The 20,116-nt window shown below is 42.7% G+C and overlaps 1 protein-coding gene across 1 annotated transcript in view; it reads right to left on the bottom strand.

Annotated features, from left to right (window-relative positions):
- Window positions 1-20,116, bottom strand: part of SEC24B (SEC24 homolog B, COPII coat complex component) — a 66,788-nt gene that overhangs the window by 39,528 nt on the left and 7,144 nt on the right. The window contains exons 3-7 of the mRNA XM_018569981.1: window positions 17,120-17,287; window positions 13,763-13,867; window positions 8,101-8,187; window positions 7,808-7,989; window positions 1,344-1,528 (exon numbers count right to left, since the gene is read on the bottom strand). Coding sequence (XP_018425483.1) covers window positions 1,344-1,528; window positions 7,808-7,989; window positions 8,101-8,187; window positions 13,763-13,867; window positions 17,120-17,287 — 727 coding nt within the window. The remainder of the gene's footprint in view (window positions 1-1,343; window positions 1,529-7,807; window positions 7,990-8,100; window positions 8,188-13,762; window positions 13,868-17,119; window positions 17,288-20,116) is intronic.

A 20,116-nucleotide genomic window follows, 5' to 3' on the forward strand; every position in this document is an offset into this window, starting at 1 on the left:
TATGTATAAAAAGATAAATTCTGCGCTCCTGGAGCTACCTCGGTTAAACTTAGAACTAAAGCTGCTGTGAGCTGAAGGGGATAGACCGCCTCAATGGTAAGTGAAAAGTGGAAAACACAGCGCTAAAGGTTAACCTAATAATAAAATTATCCAAACAGTGATATATAGAATATATATATATATATATATATATACACACACATACACACACACACACACACACACACACACACACACAGAGTGATGCGTGTTCATGAGAACCCGTGCAGACGCAGAAGCTCAGGGGACATCCTATCAGAGTTAGCACTAGTAAATCTGCCCCCCCGCCATCTCCTCCACACTGCTGTCTACAGACAATACACATACCACATCGACACTAAGACGGTCAGTTCAGCTTCGTCCTTGCTCACCTCTCCTCCACTCTGCTGTCTATCTATTCTTCTCCTTGTGTACGTCCCAAAACAGCAGAGGGGAGGAGGGTAAGGAAGAAGCTGAACTGACAGTCTTAGTGTCGATGTGGTATATGTATTGTCTGGAGACAGCAGTGTGGAGAGGAGAGGGGAGGGGGGACGAAGGACAAACTGCAGGGATGGATGTGCTAGTGTTCGTAGACCAGTGACCTGACATGAATAAACTTTCATAGGATGTGCCCTGAGCATCTGCACAGGTCGTCATGAACGCACAGCAGCTCCTACAAGCAGCAGCACTCAATGGGAGAGCAGGATTCCGACAATATTGTCAGGATCGCTTCTCAGCATGGAGCTTAGCCCCACCCACAGTATATTATTACACTGAATTTTAAACTTGAGGTGCATTTTTGATTACAGGAGTACATTGCAAAATGTACTTGTGTATCAAAAGGAAACTAAAAATGCAAAAAAAAAAAAAAGGGGTATACCCCATAGTTCTCCTACTTGCTCTTTGGTGTACACAGCGCTTAAAGAACTTAAAGGCCTCTTTTTTTACCCCCATGTTCTTTCAAGGGTTCATGTCATGGAGAGTAGTCGTTAAATACCCTGATCCCTTTCATTTTCTGTCAGGTTTTAATGTAAAAATACAAATTGAGAGCATGGATTCTACTTATTGTATTTCACTTATATCATTTAATCTCAGACATCCCATATGCCTGCTGTAACACACTAGAGTAAAACAACACCTATATACACACTTGCAGTATGTCTTTTATGAGCAGGTTATTACAAGAGACTATAACAACTAATTATAACTGCAAATTAATAGTGCACATGTTTGCCAGTCACCAGGGATACACCTTGGAGACCTTGGGTCAGTACCACAGAGTATTTACTTGACTACGGTGCTTCTATTTCATTTGCAATACTTACTCTGGGTGGCAGTTTAACTTTTTAAGATCTGTGTTCAAGTTTGGAGTTGGAGCTGGCAAAGAAGACAAAGGAAGAACATTCCTATCTTGAATAAGATTTATAGGTCTCAGGCCTTCTGGCTGTGGAGCTTGCTGTAGACTTAACCCTGCTAGGGAACCTGGCAACTGATTGATCCCACCGTAGGGCTAGAAGAGAAAAAACAAAGGAAGAAAAAAAAAACTATGTCAACCTAGAACCGCATGACTTAAAGAATATAAATCTCCTCACATATAAAAGCCCAACTCAAATCAAAGCGTATTCTGGGATAGAGGGTTAGAGTTAAGGATAGTATGGAAAGGTTTTATTGTCATTTGAGTCTTTCTTCTTTTGCCAGAAGAGATAGAATATCTCTGCAATAAGAACACAGAAAACACACTTTAGTAGAATGCGAAAAGGTTAGAATTTGTGACCATGTTTTTTATTACGGTCTGTGCTCTCTTGTCCAAGTGACTCCTCTTGTTGACAGACTTTTCAGGTACAAAAACCGAGGGAACTATCCTCACAACTGGGCCATGGACAGAAAAAAGAAAATGTAAAATCTTCTCCACGCTATCCACAATTTGGTTTGGGTTAAGCTTGAAATGGTGGTCTTGCAATGCTAGGATCTAGGGTTTACCAGGACAAACAGAGAGGGTGAATTTCCCTAACGACCACACAGACAACCATATAAACCTGGCAGTTGTTCTAATCCCCTTATCCACAAAAAGTTTATTTGCTTGTTAAGTGCTTATTTGGCTAGGAGAGAAATTAAGAAGTATACATACTTACCTTATTGCTCATTCCAACGACAGACAGTGCTCTCCACCGCTGTCTGATGCTCTCGGCATGTGGGTGGGTACTGGTGTACAATGCAGGACTACTAGTCCTGCAATGTATAGGATGATGTCAGAGAGCTGTGCATGGTCAGTGAAGAGAGGAGTAGGCCTGTGGGAGTGGCATGTAAGGTAAGTATTTCAATTTCTTCTTTTCCTCCCCAGGCAAATGAGCATTCAACCCATCCGGTCTAAGAACCTCTAGTCTCCATGGGTACATTTAAAAGGAGAATTATGAGGCAAGTGATTTTCACTCAGCCTCATAATCTGAGCCGACCTGTGACAATGAAACTGTTACAGGTCGGCTCAGTAGATCGGGAAGTGAGCAAACACATACCGTCGCTCGCTCACTTCTCGATCTATCCCTGCAGAGAGCCGTAACTGTCACTCACGGCTCCCTGCAGGGATCCCCCCCCTCCCCTGTCCGATCCTCCAGCGCTGACGCTGGCGTTACATCAAATATGACATTCACCCATTTAGGACAAAGCAAAAGGTTTTTTTTAACCCCCCCCCCATTCCCTTTCTTTGCTCCCCCGCCACTCCATTCAGTTCTGAAGATACTATCTGGCACTTCTGGGGTATGGAGGAGCATGTGACAGCAGTGAGCCAATTAGTGCCATCACATGTAGAGTCACGCATAAGCTATGAAATGTAACTTACACGTGGGATTTCCTTTTTCACCCACCACCTGATCGGAGGGGTGGGGGAGTTAAAGGAAGGTAAATATAAGGTGATGGGGAAGTTGCATTACAGTGAATCTGCTTTTAACAGCTTATTGGCAGGGAATAGTACTATGGATTTCAGACTAAGATGAGATTTGTAATGACATTTGTTCTGGCTCTAACTTCACTATACAAATTTAAAGCACTTTTTTCAAACCTAGTTAACATGGAATTCATAAGAACTCTTACGGAAAGGGTGAGGCATTCTATAGCATCCACAATAAAATGTTTAGATCGAAAACCCTCTGTCTGCCACCTAAGAAGATTCATGGCTGAGCTTGGATTATCCTCATTAGCCATAACAGGAATACACACTATAATTCTCAGGGTATAATGTGACAGGTCCATAGCTTAGTGACCCGCTTCATAATAATGTGCATTATGTGTTTGTTCACTTGGTGCTTATAATGTTATAGCGCTTCCCGGCCCTTAAAAACCACACTTTAAAACAGAACTTTAATACAACAATTAATTCATTTAAAACTACACTTTGCCACGGAAAAATAGCGATATTTCAAATAGCAGCCAAGCAGGTGACCACTCTGATTATGGGCAGTTTTTTAAATGGGCTGCATTTCCTTAAAGGAGAACTATGGGGTTAGGGCTTTTCCCCATAGTTCTCCTTCAGGTAACGGGAGGACACAAACTAGCCTCCTCCCGTCACCCAAAGCGCAGTATAACGCGAGCTACAGCTCGCAGTATACTGAGACGCCGCAGCTGAAGTGGATCCCGACAATTATGTCTGGATCCGCCCAGCTGCGTGAGTGACAGCTGGCTCTGCCTATCTAGAGGCAGAGCCAGCTGTACCCACCTGTCCCCCGTCCGTTCCTCCAGTCAGCGCTGGAGGATTGGAGCGGGGAGGGGGGAATCCAGTCCCTCCCGTCACGGCAGAGAGCCGTGACAGGATCGAGAAGTGAACGATGTATGTATGTGTTCGCTCACTTCCCGATCTACTGAGCCGACCTGTGACAGTTTCATTGTCACAGGTTGGCTAGAACTATGAGGATAAGTGAAAAGCACTCGCCTCATTAGTTCTCCTTTACTCAGCAAAAGCTGTTCATATTATGTTCCTTTGTCTAGTCCTCTACCAAGACACATTATCAGGTACTTTCAGATGTGCCATGCTCTCAACAAACCAGTACACACAGATTGATAGTGATGTAGACAACGATGGCTTAAGTATTTAATGAGCTTTTGAGCTGAAGTATGCAGAGACAGAGAGGCAACTAGCTTTTCCAAAAGTGATCCATGGCCATTGTGTTCCTTCCATAATATGTTTCCTTTAAAAGGCAAATTCCAGTTTTAACAAATACAATTCTAGAACATCTAGTGGACAAACTGTTTAAATCTAGAAAAAACGAAATCTCCTTTGTAGCCGCTGCACCTGTCTTAGTGTAAAAACTCCAATTATATTGGGCAAAACAATTATCACCTAAAAATCAACAACACTGCAACATCTTTTGCAAACTTTATTTTCAAATCACACCTCAAGACTGAAAGTGGAAAGTTTTCTTTTTCATTCAAGTTTGGATAGGGTAGTGAAGGGTTAGGACAACGGTCAGGTTTTAAGAAGTTCCTCTTGGGGATATTTCCTCTGCCTTTTGGCTAAGATCAAGTGTAGTATATGTTTTTATCAGGAGGGAAAATGTGCCAATGTTCTGGTCTTCTATTAGGAATGGCTGGCTGCAAAGCACTCTAGCTTTGAAGAGAAAACCAAAGTTTGCCTGAGTAAGGTGGAGGTCAGGACGACTTCCTCAACACTGGGACTGAGGGGCCCAGAACCTCCTTATTGGAACAAGTCTACATAGTCTGGTCATGGCTTGGAAGACAAAGAGCCTACGATGGGAGAGGCACCCTGGGGTTCTGGAGTAATACTGTGGGTTTGGGACCCCACTGTGTGAAACACCAGAACACAACACCACCCACTTTCTGCACTACGTCTCATGGGCTAGGCCTTTTGGCCAAGACAGGGGAAATATTATAGTGCTCCCTAAGGCAAAGCCATTGTATTGCACTCTGGCACTTTTATTTGACACATTTATTTGTGTACATTTTTCCACTTCGCAAGGATGAAAGGTTTGGGTTTTCAGGCATACCCTGACTTGTAGGGGAAGGATGTGGGCCATCAGGTTCCAGCCTTCCCTGAACCAGGGGTCTCTCCTTGGGAGAGCACACAACACAGTACTCCTTAGTAGGCTTCAGCTGACCATGAGAAGAGGAGTCCGTCTGGCTTTCGCTAGGTCAGGGGCAGGCAAACCTTGGCTCTCCAGCTGTGCTGAAACTACAAATACCATAAGGCTTTGCAAGCCACAGGCATGACTCCCAGAGGCAGAAGCATGATGGGAGTTGTAGTTTCAGCACAGCTGGAGAGCAAAGGTTGCCTACCCCTGGGCTAGGTGAACTATATTGCTCTGCCCCTGTGAGGAGCATTGCCCCCTGGAGGGTCAGGGAAGGGCCCTTTCTGTTCAGAAGAAGGACCATATCGACACACCCCAGTGCACCTTTTTTGTGTGTGTTCGCATGCATTTTTTTTCATTTGCACGAACAAAAAAACAAAACAAAAAAAGGCAGAAGGGGATGAAGGGGAAGATATCAATGTACAAAACACAGGAATATAAACTTTAGTAAAGTAAAGTAGAGTTAACGTTAGAACCTTTAAAGTTTGTATTGCTCTCGGTTTTCCGATGCCAGAATTCCCCCGGCATCCTACTTTAAAAAAGAAGTAATGCTTTTATTGACTTTGCTTCATTTACTCTACCAACTGACAGCACAGAACCACGCGGCAACTGGGAAGGATACCGACAATTTTGTTTGGATCAACCCACACCTCTTGCCTGTCTGTCCCTCCAGTGAGTTCTGGAGGAAAAGAGAGGGGATGGAGCAATCCCTGCAGAAAGCAGAGGCTCAGAGGGTTCCTTGATCACTCAGCTCTCAGTCTATAGAGTTGGTGTGTGACAGCCGCAGAGTCCCACACCACTTCTAAATATTGGATAAATACTTCTCTTTGCACCTCTTCCCACTTGCAATTTCATGCGGTTGATGGCTCTTAATCCCAGCACTCAGTGCTAACCTTTAAAACCCCACCCAGGATTGAGAACCAACCAGAGTGGTTCGAGATCATGTGATCACTAAGTGAGCACTGACTACGCAGGCTCCACTCACAGAAATAAAAACCTTCAGCCTGAAGTTTATCTGTATGAATTTTAGTTTAGCTGCCAGATACAGTTGCAATATTCAAACTAAATGAAAAAAAGAAAACGGTTTTGTGTAGGTTTTTGAAGATATTGTTTGTCCTTTAACAATCTTTAAAATCTTACATGTACTTTAACCTTTTTGCTGCCAACGCCTGCCTCCTATGGCCAGACTGCTTATGTCATATTTTTCACAGTTGTTTAACCACTTGCTCACCAGGTGTTTACACCCCCTTCCTGGCCAGGCCATTTCTCAGTATTTAGCGCTCCAGTACTTTAACTGACGTTTATTCAGTCATGCAACGCTGTACTGAAATGGTCCCTAGAATTCCTGCTCTCACTGCGACGTTCCCGGCGATATACAACATGTGCGGCGTAATGGGCGCAATCGTCGTTTTTGCACATATGCGCACCCGACGCATGTTTGCATGCGTGTATGTATGAGTGGGGACTTAAATTTTTTTTTTTAAATTATTTTTCATGTGTAAATTAAAAAAACAAAAATTTGCAACTTTTTTTTTTCCACTTAACTTTATTGCTATCACATAGGGGGATAAGAAAAGCCCCTATGTGATCGCACAGAGGATGTGACAGGTCCTCTTTATGGAGACATCAGGGGTCTCCAAGACCCCTAATGTTACCTAAGGACCCCCAAAGAAGCTGATGAAGCAGATCTGTGCTTCATCAGCTTCTCTCCAGCATCTGAAGCTGGAGAGTGACACAAGAATGCGGAAGTGATGTAATATATATAACCGGAGGGAGTTCGTGTACCGATCTCCTTCTGATCCCCTGTCACAGAGGCACTATGCTGGTTCCGGGCTCACACCGGGCAGAGCGGAGCTCGGGACCAGCATGATGGGGGCCGCGGGTGGACACGTACCGGCAGCTTATACAAGCGATCCGCCAGCACTATAGCCGGTGGATCGCTTGTATGTTAACAGGCATCGCTGCCTGTTTTTAAATGTTGGCACTTTTCCACTCGCGCGAGTGGGCGTCACTGAGCTGACGTTTAAAAACGCCCACTCAGATCCAAGGAGCTCCCGGATAGCCGTTGTGAGGCATAACGGCCGGCCGGGAGGCGGTTAATTACAGCTTTAAAATTAGTTTAAAAACAACTACAAACCATATATTTTCTGAAAGCAGAGGATGTCAATGGAAGTAAAAGGGTTAAAAAAATGTATACAGATTATTTATGTGTGCAAATTAGTCGGAGTTATAAGTTAGCAGACACATGATGACAACTGCATCACAGGCATCAATGACCGCCGGTTACGCAACGGTTAAGGACAGTGGTAATCAAAGGAAGGTTTTGAAAATTACCTACTGGGGGAGACAGAAAGCAACACAATTCTGACACTTAACATATAGAAAGGGTCATAAAAGTAGGGATGCACAGATACTAGTATTGGTATCGATACTAAGTATTTGGGCGAGTACTCGTACTCACCCAAATGCTCCTGATACTTACCCCCAATACCGGAACTTCCGGTATCATTAGACGTTACACGCCCCGCCCAGCTTCCTGATTGACCGGGAGGCCAGCTCCGTGCTCCCTCATCACTTGGTGACGAGGGAGCATGAAGTCGACTTCCTGGCCAATCAGTACTCGTAACCGAAAAACCGGTATCAGTGCATCCCTACATAAAAGCATATAAAATGTCCACCCCGCAAAACCATAAATGCAGAAATAAAACACTTACTGAAGGATACTGTGAATAAACTGGCCTGTGAACGGGGGTATTTGACTGGGAGCCATGTGGACTTGCTGAATTTTGATATCCAGGTTGGAGAGCTGGGTATCCATGGCCAAATGGTTTTGAGGATCTTGATGCCTGCGAAATGGCATTAACAGGGGCAGTACTATTGGTTGCTGCAGGCATCTCTGCAATAACAAACATAGAACATGTGATAATTAGGATAGACAGCTAGACATAGATAGGACTTCTTGTAACAAAAGAAACTTGTAACAAAAGAAATAAGTGTAAATAATTACCTGTGCATCCTCCTCCTCCTTCTAGGACATCATAATTTTTGGGCTCGGAGGATGCACTGCTGGTGGTGGAGGAGCTTTCATCAATACCTAAAAACACAAAAGGCATACAACTAGAATATATGATATTATCACATTTACAGCCTCTAGACCAGACCAGATGACTAACTAGCCCTTTGTGTGGTTTTCATGCCGTTTTTTTATTCTTACGCCGACAAAATCTTTAACACAGTAAATAGATGTGCATAATCTCCTGCGATTAGCAACATCCTTCTTTTATAAATGACACTGCAACACAAACCCTACCATACAAGTAAGATTTCAATAAAAGAACGTTCTGATTGGTTGGTTGGGATGTCAACATTCATCCTGCATATGGTTTCTGCCTATAGAAACCAATCATTATTGTTTTTTTAAAACCAGTAAACATTAAAGAACTCCAGGAATGTTTTATTAACCCATGCAGCGGGTCTACCCCCGCACTGCAAGGATTAACTGCTCGTTTGTGTCTAGGTGGTAAAATAACATAGTTATACTCACCGGAAGCCGCAAGCCAGCCAGCAGTCACAGAGCTCCCTCCAGCCCATCTCCCTGCAGCATTGGAATCTTCTTCAGCATCCTCACGTCTATACACTGTATATAGACGTTGATGATTTTTGGGACCTTAGACTGCTGCAGAGGAGGGAGAGAGACATTGGAAGCACCGGTCTAAGAAGGAGCTGGCTCGGAGCTTCAGGCAAGTCCAAGTTTTTTTTTTTTTAAACGTAGACACAAACCAGCACTTGCAGTGCCCCACTTCAAGAGTTAATTAAAAAGGTTTTCTGCAGTTCTTCTGTAAAAACAATTCTCAACTGGTTGCTATAGAGAAGAAATTTTACCGTTTGACTTTTCAAAAATAAGTCCCATTGTGATATGTTAACTTTAAACCCCCGCTAAGGTATTTGAAGGGGCAGTACTACGCTTGTCCCCTCCCACCATCATAAAATAAATATACTTGGCTTGTTACATTTAATGTTATTTGAAACCTGGCTTGGGTATTAAAAAAAGGTAGCAACAAAACCCTGTTCGGCTGGAGGATACTGAATCAGAGAAATCCTGGCCCAAAAAATATAAGCAAGCCTGTGCTTTTCCCATGCAGGGCACAGCAGCCGGTTTGCATACATGCCTTCCCTTAAAATAAGCCTCTAGCTTAAAGCAAAAAACAATCCACAATGGAAGATGGACCCCAGCTTTTTGGGTGCTGCCTGTAGGCACTGGTGATGCCACTGGGCCTTCACCTGGGGTCCTGAAAAAGCTAAGATCACAAATCTTGTGAAAGTTACACTCCAGCGCTGAACAGGGTTACATTCCCGCAGAGGATCCTAAGAGAAGGTCCAGAGATGTCACCCTTTCCTTGGTGACCCTGCCGGAAGTTGGGTGTAAGGTGACCAATATTTTTGTATGACTTTTTCCTTCCAATTTGTAATTTTAGTTTGCTTTCAGTTATTTTAATCTGGGGATGGGGGCTGCGTAAAAAATTAATGCAGGGTCCACACTTTAATGACACCGAGAACTCTGAGGTAATAAGAATGGGGGAGGTGGCTGGAAGATATGCTGGACAGGGATCAGAAGAATGACGAAGATAGAAGTTTGCTTAATGAAAATATTTCTGTACATACAAAAACATAAATGTAATGAAGAAATAAAAATAAATGTAATTGATGCTTCTCTGCACTGTTCAGTAGAGCATATGTGCACTGCTGAATGGTGCCAGGACTAGCTTTCTTCTTCCTTAAGGTGTCCACACACCTTGCGATAATCGCGGGAAATCCCGCGGTCGTATGATTATCGCAAGGTGTGCGGAAGGCGTGCGACCGTCTCTACTGTACGGTCGCACGACTTTTATCTTAGGAACATGTTTGAAAACCCGCCGAGAATCCTACGATTGTCGGCGGGTGTGTGGCATGCTCGTAAGATAAATGCCGAACGGGCCGGTGTGCGCAAGCGCACACACTGCCCGTTCAGCATTGCGGTCATCAGAAGCCCACCCCTCAGCGGGGCGGGCTTGCGATCATCGCAAGTACGATCTGCCTGTCCATGATAGGCAGATCGTGCGTTTTTAAAATGATCTTACAACCATCGCAAGACAAAAGTAATCTAACCGAAATGAGCCGTTTCCACCAGGTTCTAAATTTGCAAGTAAAAAAAAAACCTCCAGCATTAAACAACCACTGAAAGCTTTCCTCTTTTTGATGATTCAGACACTCTGAAACAACTGACAGCATCACTTGAAAGACCTATTTCAGTATATAGTTGCTATAGCACCTATATGAATCAGACCCATGGGCTGTTGTGAATGTGATGACTCCATCACTGAAAAACAAATACATACTGGTACTGTTTCATACAAACAGACTCCTGGCACTGAGACAGGACTACATTTCTCCCATTAACAGGTGTGCTTTGGATAGTAAAACCACACTAAGATCATAAAGTTAGATTAGCGGTGTGTGGAATGTTATGTGGTTTGTCTATCTGCTGGTTGTAGGTCCTACAAAGTCCTCCCTGCAGGTGCCATTACCAACACATTCTACCACATACAAAGATCATGTGATACCTGCAACCAACAGATCTCAGCAATGGTGACTGCTTCCTAATTAAAAGACATAATAGTAATCCATACTTTGTTTCTGCAATCCAACAGAGATTTGCAGCCCTACACTGGGCTCCTCTGAAAAATGTGTGCCAGGCCATCTTCTTGCGTGATGGGAGCCCGATTTTGGTCATTGTTCACTCCAAGCAAATAAATTTTAATAGAGGGCTGTAGTAGTTCTATAAATATATATATATATATAACATACTTTAGCAATGCACTTACACAGCTGTCTAAGGGAAGAATGGTTTCAGACAACTCATAGCAACCATATTCAAACTTTAATTTTTGCAAATGTCCTTCTCCAGGGCAAATTTGAATTACACTATAAAGAGTTGTGTTAGGGCCTGTGTATACAGGCTTTTGTTCACTTCAAATGGTTTTGCATCCCTACACAAGTCTATGGCAGGGACATACAGAGCCTCACCTCCTCACCTGCTGTTAGGGAAGAAAAAGCAGTCAGCTTCAAGTCTGAAGCTGAAAGCTTTTTCTCCATTGATTTCAATGGGCTGACATCCACGCTGCAATCGCAGAAAAAAAGGTAAAAGGTACCTTCTTTTTGAAATACACGACGCGCAGCTGTTATAGCCACGATCGTGTTCGGAAGCATGGGCGGAATCGCGGCAGGAAACCACGCGATCCGTCCGGTGTGCTATTAGAAAATAAAGGCGCCCACAGCGTGATTGGTTCACACCTTGGCGACTCCTGACTCGTGCACGATTGCCACGCAGTGAGGTGTCGCCTGGGTGTGAACCTAGCCTTAAGGTTACACAGCAGTGGGGAAGCCTCTGCTGTGTGTAACCTAACACAGCGAGGCCACAGCTACAACAGCCTCCAACTTGGAGTCAGAGGCTTGAGCTCTGTGGATAGCTTGCACCGCTGGTAAACACCGACGGCATCCATCTAGTGACAAGCAAGTGAGGGACAGGGTGGGGGCAGGCGCCTCACCTGTCATGGACCTTACCACATGTCCCTGGTCTATATTAATGCAAAACCCATTTAACGTTGGTCAAATGCAGGTCAGATGATCAACTGCAGGTCAGATGCACCTGTTAATGAATTCTGAATGGTCTCAGAAGCATCCTCAACTGATGTTAAACTGATGCCATCTACACAAACCCAAATCCTGTTGACACAGGCCCCTATAGTTCTCGTCAGTCTTTTCTTATATTATCAAACTGTACCTTAGGGCTGAAGTCACATTAGTTTTCTAAAAAACAAATGAGAACCTACTTCTAAATAAAGAACTACTGTACATGGGCAGTCTAAATTATGTTTAGCATGACATTTTTAATTTAATGCATGTGACTCAACAGTCCGAGGGAACATTTTAAAGCATACATTATATTAGGTCTTTTGGGGGGGGGAAAAAAAAAAAAAAAAATCAATATCCTCCATCTAACTAGTGAACATGCAAAATGGTTGTTTTCAGGAAATCACATGTTTTGTTCTCTTCTGCATAGTGGTAGACAGGGTCAGATCCCCTACATCTTGTGCAAAGCCTGGAAGTCTCACATGGAAACATTTACAGCTTTCCTTTAGAACTAGCGTTGTCTTACTTTCTCTACACTATAACATTGTAAAATGCAGCACATTTATTTCCTCCAATTCAGCAAAGCCAATATTTTTCATGAAGGCCTATGAGGCCAGTGACTGCTTTGTTGTGTAAATTAATATCTCATTAAAATACATGTTAAAATGTGGTTCATGTCAAGTGTACTAAGTTTCTATCACAGCTATAAAAGCCAACTGCAGCCAAAACGTTTTATTTAATTTTGGCTAAAACAAAAAAAAGGGCTAGAAGCAGACGTAGGCAACCTTGGTACAACTGTTGTGGAACCACAAGTCCCAGGGCAAGACTGACAGCTACAGCTGGCGGTATACTGAGATCGCCGCAGCCGGGACGGATCCCGACATTACTATCGAGATCCACCCAGCTGCGTGATTGACAGCTGGCTCTGCCATCTGGAGGCAGAGCCAGCTGTACCCACCCCCTCTCCCGTCCGTTCCGCCAGTCAGCACTAGAGGATCTGACAGGGGAGGGGGAGAATCCCTGCAGGGAGAGGTGACTGACAGTCACCACTCTCTGCAGGGAGATGATCGAGAAGTGAGCGAGCGACAGTATGTGTTCGCACACTTCCCGATCTATTGAGCCGACGTGTGACAGTTTCATTGTCAAACATCGGCTCGAACTACGAGGCTGAGTGATTTTCACTCACCTCATAGTTCTCCTTTAACCCCTTCATGACTGAGGCCCTTTTTTCCATTTTTGCACCCATGTTATAGTCATCCCTTCTGGAACAAGCCCAAACCTATAAAAGTCACATTTCAACTGCTGTACTTCTTGGGAGTCAAATGTATGCTATCTGAGCCCGGCCAGGCTGATTTATGATTACAACTCCATCAGCATGGACAGACTTAGCCCTTCAAGAACATGAAACCAACAGTAGCAAAACTACTGTGCTGTGGATTAACTAGACAGTATTTGTGGAGATGCTGCTGTACTAGTAAATGTAGACGTGCACCATTACCCATCTCCTCCTTGAATGAAGAAGTGGAAAAAGCCATAACTCACGGACTTTGTACTTATATGTACAGCTCAGCATTTATAAACCAGATAAGAAGATTGCATCATTGTAATATATTCACAGGGTGAGAGTGTCATTGCATGCAACACTTAAAAAGTTTCAATGTGGCAGAAACTATTATGGAGGTAAGGCAGGGCTGGACAAATCCCAGGAGCCAGGTAGCCAGCTGGTTACAGCTGGTGCCTAACTTTTGAGGTTCTCCAATTGTTGTTAATAGAGATGGCCCCTAAAAAATAAAAACCTCTGCTGGCTCCTGGATTGGACAGACTGGCTCCTGAATTCCATTTGATTTGTCCATCCCTGAGGTAAAAAGATACTCAGTAGCGATAGTAGTTACTGCAGTATGTTGGACAGAGCATCATTATCCTAAAGTCGACATTAACGGTTAAGGATTTACGGATTTACACAATATCATGCGTGAAACAGTAAAAAAGCTAAAGCAGACCTGCTTCCTCATCATCCTCCTCGTCTTCCTCATCATCTGAGCTGGATGACAAGGGAGTTGGTGCAAAGTTAGCTTGATTATTGACATATCCAGCATACTGCATGCCTGTAAAATTATAGAAAGCACAAGACAGGTCAGACAGACAAGATTTCACACAGCACAGAGACATATGCATCCTTTTAGGTCATCCAGACATCATGCTTCACATTTTCTGTTACTGCATTCTGCAGAGAAACAAACAGGTCACTCACTACCAGAGCTATTCATGCACAGGTTAAAGAAACAGCCTTCAAAGATCATCTGCCATAGAATTAACATTTCTGAACTTTTCTGGACTGTAACAGTTAAAAGATACTGAAATAAAGATAAAGTCAGCCATGCAGTGTGGATTATGAATAATAAATGAATAAATAAAATAATAACGCCGGGCTCACTCAGTAACAGAAAAGCTCTTGCCAACTAGTTGGCTAAAAGAGAATCTTGTTGATCACGGGAAATAGATGTGAATCTGGTCACCCATTGGTAATACTCTCTACACTGCTCCTAGACAATGAGAAGAAAATCTCTGGGCAGCAAAGGGCAATCCTTCCTCCAGCCAATGCTGGCATTCATTGCCATTTTACAGAAGGTTTATGTACATGGGTGTTTACGCTCTGCCTACAAAGCAAAGTGTAGCACTTCAGAAAGGTCCAGAATGCAATGCTGGAATTTAGTATTGGACCTTATGGAGCAGCATTCACATCTTTTTGCTGTTACTTTTGCCATGCATTGCACTGCATTCCTCTATAATTCAGTAAACGTTCAATGGGACTGTGTAGCTTCTGCATAGAATACAACAAGTGGAATGCTGCTTGTAACCTAAAAACATGTTTTACTTGCTTCTCAGTCCGATGCCTGTGTATACAAACCTCAGGGCTCACGCTGCCTGCACAAAACAGTTCATTACTTGTCACATGGCATAGGCTGCTGGAATTTCAGTTGAGGCCTGCTGACTCGGCTGGCTTTTGTTGAAGTTGGTCCATACGTTCTTGGCCATACACTGTCTTCAGCCAGTGGGTGTACAAAAACCATTGTGACGGAATCCCCCATTCACACTGCTCAGTGGGGATGGGGGAATGGAGCGCAGAGAATGGCTAGCCTTAGTTTGAAGTGACTAGTGGATACATCTTAAAGTGACACTAAATCTTAAAAATAAATTCAATTACCTTAACTATTAACAAAAATGTATCTTAACCACTTGAAGACCAAGTGTTTACACCTCCTTCCTGTCCAGGCCATTTTTAAGTATTTAGCGCTGCAGTACTTTGACTGACATTTATTCCGTCATGTAATGCTGTACTGAAATTAATTTTATACCATTTTTTGGGGACACATAGAGCTTTCTTTTGGTGGTATTTAATCACCACTGGGGGTTTTATTTTTTTACTATATTTCAGAAAATTTACTGAAAATTTTGAAAAAAAAAAAAAGTTTTTTTTTACATTATGTTAGGAAACACTTTATTATTACCCAATTTTTTTGTAAAATATAAAAGACGGTGTCACGTCGGGTAAATAGACACCAAACATGTCATGCTAAAAATTGCGCGCACCCGCAAAAATCGCAACAAACTGCCATACCCAAAATTAGCCATAGGCGACGCTTTAAAAGCTTTTACCGCTCATCAGTTTAGTGTCATCAGTGATTGATGGCCCTAAAATTAGTGCTCCCAATGCGACGTTCGAGGCGATATGTAGCATGTTGGCGTAATGGGCGCAATCATCGTTTTCGCAGGTATGCGCACCTGACGCATGTTTGCATGCATGGGTGGGGGGCTTTAAAAAAAAAAAAAAGTTTTTTAAAATTCTTTATATGTAACTTAAATCACATCTAGAGAGCTCCTCGGCCGACTGTTTTTTTACAACGGCCAGCCGGGAGGTAGTTAATTGATTATCAGTCGACTGTAGATGCTCACCATTCCAAGTTCACTCCCGTGATAGACTACAATCTCATGTTTAATTTACTAATTTGTATTGAGATTGTAGTCCATCACGAGTTTATTGTCACTTTAATCTTCGTGTACCAAGGATGTCAGGAATGTATCAAGAACAGATTGTATTAAAAATACCTAGCTGCTTTCGAATATCATGCCATGCGTTAAAAGTTGTTGTAATATCACTCTACTTTTAATATTTTGAGAAAGGAATCATGTGCAAGAATATAAAAAGGCTTAGGCTAGAGCTGCACTGCGGATTTTAATCTCTAGCTCCTGAGAAATCCACTTGTTGGCATCACATTAACCCAGAGCTAAAAAGGAGATGTTTAGTAGCCTTATTCCCGATACTAAAATCAATGGAGATTAGAGCAAAGCTTTACTCATCTCCAACCCAGCCATGTGACATTTGCTAGCTGTCGCCCACATCGGTTTGCAAGCTACTTCTGCATTTGGGTTCTTCGGCCATCTTGACTGGTCAGTCCCGCATGGGAGTTCATTTATCCTGGCAGATGTCAGGATTGTACATTGAGCGGATTTTATTGCGTTCTCTCCTTCAGCTCGCTTAAAGTGTATGGTCAGCTTTAGAGGACTGAGATCTACCCCAATGAATTTGTGTGGCCAATTGCTACTGTTTTGCCCCAGATAATCTGCCGCTGCTGGAACTGTCTGCTCCCCCTTACAGCCTAAACATATTGCAGAGTCCTTCTCATTTTTTCACCATTCCTGAACATAGCAGCTCTCCAATTGTTTAAAAAATAAGTTACTAAAAATCAGACAACATATTGCAGCAATTTGGGTAAGGTGTGACAAAAAGAAAAACACAAATACTATACGGTCTTATAAATGGACTTCATTTATCCTAGCAGTCATACATAGGCTTAATTCGCAAAGCTTTACATAATGATAAGGATCTTTATTTTCAGCCATGTCACTGTTATTGTGAAATCTCATTAGACGTGGCAGAAAATTACTTTTTTTTTTTTTAAAGGATCTTTATCCTAGTGTTTTAGCTTTGTGAATTGAGCCTATAGTGCTCCACTTAGAACCACACATGGCTTGTGCAATTTAAAGCTGGTCATACACCTCTAGATTATCTGCAGATTTGATAGAAAAAGTGCAACAGATTCCTCCATGTACACTAAACTGTGTGGATGGAGGAATCTCCCACTGGGCCAAGCTAGCCGGGGCCGGCTAGCAAAATACTGAAGCTTGGCCCAGTGGGAGATTCCTCCATCCACACAGTTTAGTGTACATGGAGGAATCTGTTGCACTTTTTCCATCTGACCAGAAAATCTGCAGATAATCTATAGGCGTATGGCCAGCTTAAAAATACATATGTAGTATTTGCTCAAGGTTTACATTTTTGATTAAGTTCTACTTACCTTGTTGTATTGCTGGTGGAGGGGGGTGAAGAGAAGACATCAAATGTGTAGGCTCCATTGACTGTTTGGTAGTAGAAGTATATGCCGCCAAGGACGTAGGAGCAGTTGCGGTTAGACCAGGCTGTCCAGTTTCTGGCTTCTGCCTTGTTTCATGGAAAGCAGAAGACACTGTGGACATATAAAAGGAGGCAAAAAAAATGTAGATTCATTTGCAGATTGGCATACTTTGAATAATGATCCAATCTGAACACTGAAGGAATAGGAGTAACATCCATATTAGGCCTTGAGGCTTTTATAAAATGTTCTGCTGTTGCAGTAAAACAAACGTCCTCGCAACTTTTTTAGCACTGAGAAACTATTAACATTGTGCCCCTACCTGAACTCTGTCCTAAAAATATGCACTATATTCTCCCTCTAGCTGATCTTTTTCTTCATTACTGATGCTACTCATGCCTTGTTCCACACTGTCTCTGTGTGAAGGCAGCCATCTTGATAGTGGCAGGGCTTTGCGTATTCATGCCAGAGGCTCCAGAAAAGAAAGCAGCACATTAGTTGTGACATCACCAAATCTACTGAAACCAGTAGTCAGAGGCTGCAGTGCCTTATATCTCACAAAGCAGATGTACAGCTATGAGGATGAGAGCACACTCACATACCAGGATGTGCATTGCCATTTTTCAGGAGAAATTCCAAACAAAAAATGTACATTTTTCAGAGTACTACTTAGGCTCAAATACCAATTCTAGATTTTCCCTATAACAGTAAAATTTCAGTTTTTGAGTTCAGGTCTAAATTGATAGTCACTTTCTAGAGAGGATAGTTGCAGCTAAAAAGGGCTAAGGGCAAAGAGACAGGCTCACAGAAGAGGCTTTCTAACCAATAAAGGGCATATCAGGCACCTTATATTTCTGCTGTTAGGCATGTTAAAGTGACACTAAATTCAGGGATTAAATCTTAAAAATGCATTTAAGTACCATAAATATTAACAAAAATGTATCCTATTTGTGTATCACTCGGCTGTAGATCCTCCTATCATCTCTGAATTCATGCTGACACTGTCCTTCCTTCTGGAGGGTGGCTACTTTTGTTCCCCATGGTCCCTGTGTGTGTTGTAATGTAGCCACAGCTCCAAGCTCGCTCCTGTGATGGACTATAATCTCGGTACAAATTAGTAAACTAAACATGAGATTGAAGTCCATCACAGGAGTGAACTTGGATCGGTGGCTACTTTACAACACACACAGGGAGCATGGGGAACATAAGTAGCCACCCTCCAGAAGGAAGGACAGTGTCAGCACCAATTCATAGATGATTTGAGGATCTACAACTGAGTGATAAACAAGTACTTGTACTCATGAAAATGCCCCGATTCTAAAAAAGGTGATACAGGCCCTTTAAAAGTTTTAAACACGTTTGGCTGCCTGAGTTCCTGGAGACCTCGCAGTAGCTGTCCTTGGCAGTGCCGGTCTGGACGCATATCTCCTCCTCCTTCCCAAGACTGGCACAGCAAAGGATAGCCCCACACCTGCCATACAGCACTGGATAGCCCGACTCCCAGGCACAACCATGAATAGCCACACATACAGCCCTGGTGAGACGCAATCGCAGCCCTGGAGAGCTCAGCAATAGCCGCTTTGTTAACCCCGATCCACACTCGGGAATAGCAATGGAAACGTGCGGAAAAACGGCCCAAAGAAGCTCCTGTACTTGTTTGGGCGTAGGGCGTTTTTCAGCGCGTTCCTACGCGCTGAAATACGCCCAGGTGGGAACCATGACCATAGGAAAGTATGGGATTTCACTTGCTGGGCGTTTTACAGCTCGTCGATCAGCTCTGTAAAATGCCCAGGTGTGAACCAGGCCATAAGGAAACAAATGCCATTACTTGTAGATGGAGGACTGTTGAAAGATCTGATCGTTTGCCTAATAAATCAGCATGTGATCATCTGTTTGGCCAGCTGTACATAGACCGCCACTGATATTTTAATGCAAATCATTTTTTTAGCTCTAAAAATGGGGCTAAGTTGCATTTTTTTGTTTTAAGTACCAACAGGTCATGTCATCCTGCCAATTCATTCTTTCTAATGCCTCTAGGCATTGATCCACTTCTGTACACTTAACAGAGGATGTCATGGACTTAATCCACTGTGGCTTATACATGATAAAGCACAGGCAGAAACTGCTATATTAGCTGAGCCTGTGACTAGCATAGATAACTCAGCGGGCATATCTGTAGATTAAAATATATATATATATATACATACATACAAAAACAAATGGGGGTTTAATAACCCTTTAAAGAGGTTGTCATATTTTTAAAGCGGGGTACAGAATCTGCCAAGTGAATATATTTCTCAACAGCCACAAAGCATAAAATATAGCTAGCAAGCAGTAGATATATGCAAAAACTGGTTTAAACTTGTGCATGCGCAGTTCAGATTTTCGGCCGGGAGACAAGGAGAGACACAGGTTAAGTCTATGGAGTAGCGTGCACCCGCACAGACTCCGTGGGACATGAGCGAAGGAGGCCAGAGGAGTCAGCGCTGAATCGGAGACCCGCACCAGTGCTAGAGGGACAGCTAAAAACTACAGGTAAGAAGAAGATCGGATTAAGAGTCATGATTTAAGGTAGGTCCCTACAGCTGGACTGGGTAGGGGTAAAAAAAGTTTGACTTTTAATGTCACTTTAAGATAATTTTTGCTGACTATTAGATATGTTCAAAATAATGCTCATCAAATGAAACATTATAATGAGCATATGTATTTATTATGATTTTTGTTTGTGCATGATATGCGATTTATATAGTTGAAAATTAAAGAAAGAGATATTAAACAAAAAACATTTTTATTTCAGATAAAACAAAAAAATGATTTACTGTAGCAAATATTACTTTTCCTTCCAGATTCAAATCTCCAGTTACAAAGGAAATTTCAGCATGTCCTTGAGGTTAAAAAAAAAAACTGAAATAGATTGTTTATGAGCCAGTGCTTGTTAACTGA

This window comes from Nanorana parkeri, unplaced genomic scaffold (assembly GCF_000935625.1).
Source record: "Nanorana parkeri isolate BGI_ZX_2015 unplaced genomic scaffold, ASM93562v1 scaffold36, whole genome shotgun sequence".
NCBI classification, from domain to species: Eukaryota; Metazoa; Chordata; class Amphibia; order Anura; family Dicroglossidae; genus Nanorana; species Nanorana parkeri.